General features: G+C 37.1%; 1 protein-coding gene and 1 long non-coding RNA gene across 3 annotated transcripts; both read right to left on the minus strand.

Annotated features, from left to right (window-relative positions):
* Nucleotides 1-185: 185 nt before the first annotated feature.
* LOC124868853 (LIM domain-binding protein 1-like) lies at nt 186-2,694 on the minus strand. Of its 2 annotated transcripts, none has more exons than XM_047366479.1 (7): nt 2,414-2,694; nt 2,013-2,303; nt 1,849-1,905; nt 1,242-1,367; nt 1,103-1,138; nt 956-994; nt 186-833 (listed from the first exon to the last, which is right to left on the minus strand). In XM_047366479.1, the coding sequence occupies exons 1-7, from the start codon at nt 2,465-2,467 to the stop codon at nt 525-527; spliced, it is 912 nt and encodes a 303-aa protein (XP_047222435.1). In that variant the 5' UTR covers nt 2,468-2,694; the 3' UTR covers nt 186-524. The 2 variants fall into 2 exon arrangements, with proteins under 2 accessions (XP_047222435.1, XP_047222434.1); XM_047366478.1 differs by having other exon boundaries at nt 1,242-1,391; nt 2,414-2,687.
* A 4,711-nt stretch (nt 2,695-7,405) lies between these two features.
* LOC124869098 lies at nt 7,406-8,595 on the minus strand. Its single transcript, XR_007038485.1, has 3 exons — nt 8,458-8,595; nt 8,319-8,366; nt 7,406-8,231 (listed from the first exon to the last, which is right to left on the minus strand). It is a non-coding gene; the product is annotated as an uncharacterized LOC124869098 (long non-coding RNA).
* Nucleotides 8,596-10,907: the final 2,312 nt, after the last annotated feature.

Below are 10,907 nucleotides of genomic sequence, written 5' to 3' on the forward strand. Positions count from 1 at the left end.
TTCCACCAGCAAAAGACAGGAACAGATTTCTACAGGAACAGCTCTAAAACCCACCTATCAGCCTTCTGCCTTGCTACTAACTGAGGGAAGGAGGTGTAAAGAGGTCCTTCTTTCTTTCCAAAAAGCCACTGGAGATTGAAATTTGGAGCTACAAGAGCAAATAAAAGACTTCACATAAAAGCAGATGTTTTTTATTTATTTGTTTTATTTGATTTGTGATTTTTACAAAGTGTGGATGCATTATTGGTGTGCACCCAAGTGAAGATGTATGGTAAGGTAATACTAAATGAAACCAGATTAATAAAATAATGACACATAGTACTGAAAAAAAGAGTCCATGTCTTCGATTATTTTCGTTATTTGACATTGTATATCAAAAACTATACTGAAAGCATGAAGAAAACAATGATGGTTAGTAATATTCTAAAGACACCCTACTGACACATTGCTAGCCTATAATTCTGCAGCAACATTAGGTTAATATTGTAATTTATTGTAAGTAAGATTTAGAATATACTGCAGTTTTAAGCAAGGTTTCTCTGTCTGGGCAGGAGTTTGGGTTGAGCCGGTGTTTGGACTGTAGGAGCTTCTGGCACTGCTCTCTTCAGACCTGCGGGCAAGCTGTCAGCATTCAGCTGTGATCCAGCGCATGGCAGGCCCTGTGATGGTTGGACTCCAGTCGCCGAGGTTCCCGCAGTTTGCCTAGCAGCCCACTGGTCTGGGTTTGTGAGTCCAGCAGCCTGGCTCTGCGCCTGAACAGCTCCTGCACCTGCAGGAAGGTTAGCAAGCATGGTGGGCATATACATACCCAGCTGACTCATTTTTGCTGCTGTCTGAAACAGAGAAGAATGTTAAGATAATATAAGACATGTGGAAGAAGAAACTGTTTTGCCACCATTAGGACTGAGATCACTGAGTTCCCAGAGAGTAAGATAAAAAATCTTGGCTAGTTTACCTCAAGTTCCTCTGAGCTAAGACCTCCAAGTGAGGGATTCTAGAAAGTAATGACAGCTCTTGTCAAATGAAGAAATATCTGGCAAAAATTGTGAAATCATAAAGGCTGTGTCATTATCCAAGCATAAAAATACTATTTCATATCTACCATGGGTTGCTGGAGCATGTATACGATCGGGGGATTCTGTGAAAAAGAGTTTGGCAGTCTGATCAGATAATGCAACTTTTAACTTCCAATAAATTTAAGGTTGATACTGTTTGTTACTGAGCATGTGAAATATAGGAACCTGCTGCTGTATTTGCCGAGCTCCTGCTCCTGAAGGTGCAGCTGCCCCAGCAGCATTTTCTACTGGTGGCACAGGACTGTTGGTTAACTGATTTGTTGGAGTTTGAGGGATGGGAGACTCAGAAACCTTTGGGAATCCATAAGGGGAGAACTTTGAGGGAGAGAAAGCGCATGCAATATTTAATTTATGTTCATAACATTGTGTTAACTCAAGACACACACAAACAAAACAAAAAGCCTATTGCGCTACATTACTCCGATTAAGAGGTTAAATAGCAAACACTTGAGGAATTAAAGTGTGAGTTGCCATCATAAATCAACCAAAAGTTATGTGTAAAGACAGATGTCTCTATTTGCACAACACTGTCTCCAGTGAAAGAGTTTGAAGTTGTCTTTGGGTTTCTTTAAGAGCACATGAAAGAGGAAAAAACTTTCATTATACTATTGAAAATTGTTCAAGACCCCCCAGGGGAAATCTTTTGAGTTACAGTGAGTTGTGTCTGGAATTTTTTCCAGACTGTGCTCTATAGTAAGCACACACAATGCTTTATAGTATGTGTGTGATCTTGCTGAAGGCACAACATGTGTGTTTGCTAATAATATCTTACCAGCTGATTGCTATAGGGTGAGGGGAATACAGGCAAGAATCCATAAGATGGAAAAATCTATTCAGATGAACAAAAAGAACACCAAATGGGTACCGTTTCAAGATTACAAGGCAGAAATGTAAAAATCGTCTTTAACCTAACTTCATCACATTCTTATTTCCTACCAGAGGCTGCTGTGCAAGGGTCAGCTGGTTAGGGGGAAGAAATCCACCGACACCCTGTGGAATGGGGAACATCATTGTACTGCCCCCTTGTGGAACCAACGCGTGCTGCTGTAACGACTGCTGGGGGTTGGTCTGTTGATCTGGTTGCAGGGGATTTCCAGGCTGCGGTTGCTCCAAACTGAGGGGAAGAGGGGCCGTCTGAGCCTCAGATTTGATTGTGGCCTCGACAGGCTGACCTCTGTGACTGACTCCTTTTTGTGGCTGATGCAGGGGATGTACATTTGGACTAACCTATTAAAAAAAGATAATTAGATGTAGAATTGTAAACTAAGATTTTCATAAAAATCTTTTGAAACATTTTTTAAAAATTCCAAATGTGAAAATAACATGAATCCACTTACCGGCACTGCAGTTACAATTATAGTGACACATGAAAGCAGAAATATGATGATCATTTTTAAGAACAAAGGGAAATCTCTATTGCTTTAAACTCTTCCCAGTCAGTCAATGAAACCGAGTAATGTCACCGTGGAGCCGCATAAATTGACTGAAAGTAAGAGGACAGGAGAGGGGACTTATGCATCGGTCGCAAGGTGAAACAACCAATCACAAAACAGAAAGAAAAGCACCAAATCATCCTAATTATCTCCTGTGAATGAAGCAGTGAGCTAAAACCACACAAATTCTCCTGAATGAACTAAATTGCAAGTTTTCCTTCAATTATGATGGTGTAACGTCTATAGAAATGAATAAACAACCACTGAAGAGTTCAGACAGTGTCACTTCCTGTTACTCGGGACACCTGTGGGTGTGGCTGATGTCACCGTTTGACTGCTGTTATTATCCTTAACTCATATGTGTGGCATGTGCAAAAAAGAATGAGAAAAGCAAACATTTTTAAAGTTACTTCATCCAAATCTAATTAGAAATTGAATGTAAAGTGTATGGCCTGTGCCTGTAAAGAGCACTGGAATGAAAAAAGTCAGAGATTGCATGTACCTACAAAAGCAATTGAAGGTAAACATCCAACTGCGTAGTTTTGAATTCATGTCCTTTAGGTATACTGAAAGAAATGCAGTTATTATTGTACATTATTTAATTAAAAGTGGATCAAATTTATTGTGGAAAGCAAAGTATACATTTCTTTCTCAGTGGAGATAATTAATTAGAAGACTAAGGCGCAATAAAGTTACAAATAGAGATTTTGTAAAGTACATTTTGAGATTTATCAAACAATTTTTATTTGTGAAAACACCAAAAGGGAGAAAATGTTGTGCCTCATTGCCATTAGAACCACCGTACACACCATCACACTATTACCTATTTGCCTTGCATTTTAATGGTGTAGGAAGATATGCAGCGTTAACTAAATAAAACTTTAGTATTACTGCTACCCCTTCCACACAAACATACACAGTTTGATGCCTAAGTCAGGGTGCCACACGTTTGTTTAAATTTCACACACTTCTTATAATTGCAGCTCTATTTGTTATGTATCTTTTGTGATAAGTTCCAAGTTTTTGAGGTTGAAAGGTCTCCTTGCCATCAGCCTAATCTTTAGCTTCCTCTACAGATGTTCTATCTAATAAAGGTCAGAACTCTGGCTGCTCAACCAAAAAACATTACTTCTAATCAGAAGAAACTTGATAAAATTAAAAGACAACTTTAAACTTAAATATCTGGTGCACATGGATCATTTTTGAAATAACTGTATATGCTGCAAATATGTTCCACTGCTACGAAATGTATTTAACTGCTACGCATATATCAGCGCAATGACTTATTAACATTACCTAATATCATGTTATATCATGCAGAAACTTTGTCTGCCCTAAAGGTAGCTTGAACTACTTTCTCGTTTATTCAGCTCATAATTATTTGAGCACTTAAGCTGATCCTTAGATAAGGAAAAAGTAAATAAACAAGGACAGTTATGCTGTGGAAAAGTAACATACCCTGTCTTGATCAAGTACAACACTGAACTATACACCTTCATTACAATACACATGCATTATACAAAACAGGATGCAAGTTGTCCTAATGCAAAAAAAAAAACATAATCCATAGGAATTGTATGTGATCAGAAGTAGTCAAAATTCTGATCACATAATTCACAAAATTCCTTAAAACAAACGTGAAATAGCGTTTTAGTTTAGCATCAATTCAGAATCCCGAATCAGGTTCTCACTTTATTGTGACTATAAGTCTATGAGACATAAAGAACTGCTCAGGGTGCAAATAACAGGTAACTTTCTTTTTTGTTTGAGCACTTGTGCTGCCCTCTCAAAAGGTGGCACCCTGGGCAAAGAGCCATGTCGCCCATAGATAAAAACACTAATGTGGAGGGTTTATTAGAAGCAGCAGATTTTCTTAAAACATGTGAGATGCTTATTTTCCTCAACGTTTCTGTTTTGTTTATTTAATAGCATAAATTAAATAACATTTAATATAAGTACATTTGACTGTCATGAATATATGCCAGATTCAGCCACAAGTGCTACTTTTCACTTGTCCCATGACAGGTTGATGGTAAAAAACACAAATGACAAGCACATGGAAAGACATTAACAACATTAATCAAAAATAATTACAAGGTTAGTTAATATGAAAACAGGTTAGCGAGGTTAAGAACATTCTATAAGTTCTAAAACAAAACCATCGCATCCACAAAACCAGCACAGACACAATAAGTAAAACTTAGATATAACTTCATGTAACTTATAAAACATTTAAGTTTGGATCAATCCAAAACCTAGATGATGCAGTTTTTATATGGCAACATATGTGGTGAAAGCGGTTTTAGAATTTGACCAGCAGAAAAACCTCTATACATCTATATGTCTAAAGGGTCTAGACAAAGTTGAACCGAAAGTCCTATACTATTTGCAGGTTCTACAAAAAATAATGTGTAATTTAAGAAACGTTTATGAAAAAAAAAAAAAAGGGTTTTTTAATTCCCCCTAAAACATTGTTAAAATCTTGCTCTGCGATGGACTGGTGACCTGTCCAGGGTGTACCCCGCCTCCTGCCCATAGTGTTGGAATTATGAATCTGAGATTATTTAATATTAATATTTTTATATTTTATCAAATAATATTACGGTCTATTAAGGGTTGTCCTGTGAATACCGGCCCAGTAAAGCGATGGTATTAGGACAAAATAGAAAGGTGTGAGACGAGCTCTGACATTATTGAACAGCATAAACTCTGCACACACATGGAATGAATTCACACAATTTCTTAAAATACAAGAATTTATTAACAAAAATAAGTCAACTCAAAGTCAAACATATTTCAATCAACAAACTCTTTACTCTGCTAAAACAATCCAACTAAACTACCAAGCAGAATTAAAGAATAATGAAGACTAATGGACTATGTACAATATAAACAAGTTGATTAAAGATGATTGAAAACTATGACCAAAAGAGTGATGCAGCATTACCATGCAATGTTTATGTTTGAGAACCAAGGATTATCTTGAAGAATCTGGAAATGAGGTTAAGTTAGTCTTGGAAGCAACTTAGACAATAATTAGCAAACGTTTAGACAACCATTCACAATGCAAGATCAGGTAAAATATTATTTTAATAAAATAATGTTTTAAATAATGATCTGCTGAATAAAACCAACCTTCTGGATGACCATTCCTCAGCAGTGTCTAATTAGCTGCCTTTATTTATTGACATAATATTTGAAGAAATATTATTAAGAGAGTATTTTGGAAAAGAGCCAAATCTTTCTGGAGAAATGGGGCTTAATGGTATTTACTTAGTTATCAAATCTAGTAAATGATGTTCAGGGACTATTATTCACTAGCTTGAAAACTAACAACCTTTCTGTTAAATACTCTTTAGTAGCAAGTACGTGTTCTTACCGGTTAGCATTGAGCTAACAAAAGAAGCTAATAGCTTAGCACCAGAATCAACAAATACCGTTAAAATACCAGGGTTAATAAAAGGGTTAAAATGCATAAACGCGGACGGCGCGTTATGATCAATCTTCTGTGTTTAAAATCACCCTTTAATAAAGTTTGTCTTAACTTTAAAAACATACAAAGAACACAAACAGGGCACGTGTGCTGCAGATAGCCTGCTAGCACTAAAATAGCAGAGTTTCACACAAACAAACCAAACTTCATAAAATGACAAAAGTTCAGATCATTTCATCCTAAATCTGTCTCTGCCCAAAACACTTAACCTCATGAAGCGTGGCGAAGAAACGTTGTCCAAGGGCGAAGTTTGAAGAAAGTATCCACAGTCAACAAGCGGTTAGCTAGGTAGCTTCGCGGGGGGTTGAAGGTGCGTTCGTTCTGAACAAAAGGGTTAGCTCCAGAGCTGTAGCTGGGCGGCCCGTCCTGTCCGCTCCTACAGGGCTTGGAGAGACAGTCAAGCAATGCTTGTACCTTAATTACCCCCGTTCATGAATGAAAATACCAGGTACACAGACAGTATTTCATTCGTACTTATCTTTGGATATGATTGATGATCGATGATCGTATGGCACTCTTGGATCCAGTTTGAAGAGTTTATGTCTGTTTGCCAGCAAAGAGACATCAGCGCGCTTGTCTCCCCTGTCCGGTCTGTTTCGAAGGCCGTATGGAAGAGGGCGGATGTAGCAACAGCTGTGCTTTTATTTGGGTAGTGGCGTCACAAGAAGTCCGCAGTTATCCCGTTTCTTGGCTGTGCCGGAAGAAGGTTAATGCACTTTATTTTGAAAAGTTCCAGAAGAGTTCGTACCGGAGTTTAATGTTGAAATCCATGGCTGTGGGTCCCAACAATAGACTGCTGGAGATAGGCACCAGCTTCCCCGTGACCCACTACAAAAGAAGCGGTCGAAAATAACTGACTGACTGGCATAGTTAAAATCTCATTTCACTCCTACCTAACATCTCTGATGTACTGCAAAGTCTAAATTTATTTGGTGATTTGTGTTTTCATAGCTAACAATTTATGAGCATAATATACAGGATGACTTTTGTCGGACACTTCTGTTGACCTTCTAGTGTAGCTTTGTTTTAGCGTCTCTACTAAGATTAGAAAGGGGTGACCCTGCGATTAGTTGAGTGTGATAGTATGATCAGGAACTGCTTGTGTTTCTGGAAAGCACTTGCTATTGTTGCAACTCCCACAGACGCTAGACCTCTGTGGAATGTGCTAAGTAACGGGACCAAAAATTTAATGCGTAGTGTCAAATGTATGATCACAAATAATTTCGCATTTAGTGATAATATCAAAAGTAGTAGAGCTTCTCGAATTTACTGTCTTTAGTGGGGTTATAAAGAAATCTAAGCAAACTTTACAGGGTATGACATCCTGATATGATTTATTTTTAAATGTTCCCAGTAAAAAATTATATAATAAAAATTACAACTAAATCATAGCACAAAACCTGTATCATTGAAAACATTTTTATTTAACTATATGTGATTAAACCATCAAACTTCACTTACAGCACAGAAAAGAGCAGCCAGTGCACAGTCATATTTAAAAATATGAGTTTAGAAAAAAAGATACATTCAAAATAAGGATGTTTGATAATGTGATGTTTAGACATCAAATTAAATTGAAAGCAAAACTGATTAGGGAAAAACATAACATTTCAGTCAAAGACATAAGAATCAGCAGAGCAGAACGGTCAAAGTATTGGTCAAGAGGGTGATTCAGGAGTGCAGTACGACAGACTGGGCAGAAACTGGTATTTAGCAGCTTACACTCCTCCCTTTTCTTAAGCTGTCATCATCCAGGGGTTGTTTATGTGTGAGAGCACTGAGTGTGTTGTCAGAGTCTTCTCATTGGTGGAAGCAGTCTTCAACATAAGTAATCTATTATGCTTTGCATGACTTAGCTCCAGTCTCAGCTTTACAGGTTTTGGCAGTTAGAATGGATGCACAGCAAACAACATAAGGTGGACTATTTCAAACTAATACATTCAAATTTTTTATATAAGCCATTCAAATTTGATTTTGCCATTGGCCTCACCAAAATAAAATACTATCGTCATACTGGAAAACAATTTTACAGTGTCCCTTACTAAATGTTCTTCATGTTGGATTCATTTAAGCGCCTGTAGTTTAAATGTCTCCTCGGCCGGTTGTGGTTGCTGTTGTTCTAGCAGTTGTAGTCGTTGCAGTTGTAGTTGTGGCAGTTGTGGCAGTTGTTTTTGAGCATAAAGCCGGAAACAGAGTGCAGATAAGTATATGCAAGTCTTTCCTGTTATTCTGAAGGAAGAAAACAGAAACTCAGAAAATATAGAGACATGCAAAAAAAGGATTAAATATATATTTTTTTGCATTATTGTTAGTTACCTCATCACTGCCCGACTCACTGCTAGAACTGTGCCTGCCATGGCACCTCTGCAAAATCCATAAGAGACCAGTAAAAAAATGTTCAATAACCTGCTCAATTTTAAGTAAACAAAGCAATGTTCAACAGTTTTATACTTACAGTTGTATGGGCACTAATGGCAAAAAGAATCATCAGCAAACAGACCATATTGGACTTCATGTTGTCCTTGCCTCTGTATCACAGCTGGGCACGAGAACGCTTGTAAGCAAGAAAATAATGAATAAAAGATCAATGTCATCTACTCAGTCTGCTGATGGTTGCCTTAAGAAGCTCAATTAGCTTTTAAACAGCTCTGGGGTGTCCACATTATTCGCCCACTTCACAGGTGTTACTTCATCTCCGAAGTGGTGCAGTCAGCCTTAGACAAAACCAACAAAGGCGTGAACACTGTTTCGGCATTAGGATTAGATTGAGCTTTTATAAGATTAAATGTTCACATCCTGTTATTTATGTGATGTCTGAACATTTGCACAGGACACAAGTACATAAGTAGCCAAATATGCATTTCTAAAGTAACCCAGGTTCAGTTCAGAAAATGTACTGTTCATATAACATGAATTTAATTCTTAGAGAAGAATTTATAGTTCTCTTGAAGTCAGAAAACCACAAATTTTTTTATTATAGACGCAACACTTGTGAAAGGGCTGGATTTGTTACCTAGAGTTCCCTGAAAACAATACCTGCTCCATCCTTTCAAAACATTATAATTATCTTGTTTAAACATGGTGGACCTAGTGTATTTCTTCACTTGCAGGTTATAAATAAGACACCTTGTTGCAAATGTCCTTTGGAATTTTTTTACTCTGACAGGCTCTCATTACTCTGATGTAATAATGATCTATCATGGCTTTATCCCCCACAATAAAGTCAGAGTTTTCAAATGACCTGTACAGCTTTATAATTTGAAGTAAGATAATGCATGGCTACTAAATAATCTTTATTCTATTTTTAAAAACAAAATTAGCTTTTTTTCTTTTTTTTTTTTTTTCTCTTTGCATCCAATTTGGTTCCGGACTTATCCAAAGTGAAAAACCTCCAAGATATGCAATAAGCTCAAGCCAAACTAAGAGCATCCCACATTAAGTGCCATATACTGGCAGACAAAAACTCTTTTAGAGCTAGAAGCTGGCTATCCTTCTAGCAGAGAGAGGAATTTAGGAAGAACACAAGGAGCAGAAACACAACTTGGTTCATACCTGAAAGAAAATTTCATTATAGTAGATCATTATCAGACGATGCTGTAACAACCTTTAAAGAATCTGTTCCACTTTTAATCTCCTCATTATCACTGAAAAGCACAATGGAGGGCAATAATTCTGTTTCTGCCCCTTCACAAATTGACTATTTTGTTCATAGTGTTTCTTCATCATTGCGTGGTGCATTAGACAATGCAGCCCCCTTGAAAAATAAGGTAATCGTTCATAGGAGGCTAGCTCCTTGGTTTAATTCAGAGCTGCATACTTTAAAGCACAATGTTAGAAAATTGGAGAGAAAGTGACGCTCTACACACCTAGAGGATTCCTACTTAATCTGGAAAAATAGCCTACTGTTGTATAAAAAGACACTTCGCCAAGCCAGAACAGCTTATTTCTCATCATTAATAGAAGAGAAGAAGAATAATCCTACGTTTCTCTTTAGAACAGTTGCTAAACTTACACAGAGTCATAGCTCTGTTGAGCCATCCATTCCCTTAGCTCTCAGCAGTCATGATTTTATGGGATTCTTCTTAAATAAAATTGATTCTATTAAAAAGAAAATCTTTGACATACTCCTGAAGATGATTACTTCATCCTCAGCAAGTGAGACAACATTGGAAGTAACTGTAGAACCTGATCTGTGTTTGGACTGCTTTGATCCTGTGGAGCTTCCTGAGTTATTAGAAATATTAGCTTCATCTAAACCTTCAACTTGTATGTTTAGACCCAATCCCAACCAAATTATTTAAGGAAGTGTTCCCTCTGATTACCAGCCCCATTTTAGATATGATTAATCTATCTTTAGTAAATGGATATGTACTACAAGCTTTTAAGTTAGCTGTAATTAAACCTTTACTTAAGAAACCTTCACTTGATCGAGATGACTTGAAAAATTACAGACCTATATCCAATCTTCCATTCTTATTTAAAATTCTTGAGAAAATAGTTGCTAATCAAATATGTGAGCATTTACACAGCATTGACCTGTTTGAAGAGTTTCAGTCAGGCTTCAGAGCTCATCATAGCACTGAAACAGCTCTGCTGAAAGTCACTAATGATATTCTTATGGCCTCAGATAATGGACTTGTGTCTGTACTGGTTCTGTTAGATCTCAGTGCTGCATTTGATACAGTCGACCATAATATTCTCTTTAAAAGGCTGGAATATGCTGTAGGTATCAGGGGAACAGCGCTAGGCTGGTTTAAATTTTATCTGTCTGACAGATTCCAGTTTGTTCATGTAAATGATAAATCATCTTTAAACTCCAGGGTTAATTGTGGAGTACCACAGGGTTCAGTACTTGGCCAATTCTCTTTACTATATATATGCTTCCAATAGGTCAAATTATTAGGC

The sequence above is a fragment of the Girardinichthys multiradiatus genome, chromosome 5, assembly GCF_021462225.1.
Source record: "Girardinichthys multiradiatus isolate DD_20200921_A chromosome 5, DD_fGirMul_XY1, whole genome shotgun sequence".
Lineage (NCBI taxonomy): Eukaryota > Metazoa > Chordata > Actinopteri > Cyprinodontiformes > Goodeidae > Girardinichthys > Girardinichthys multiradiatus.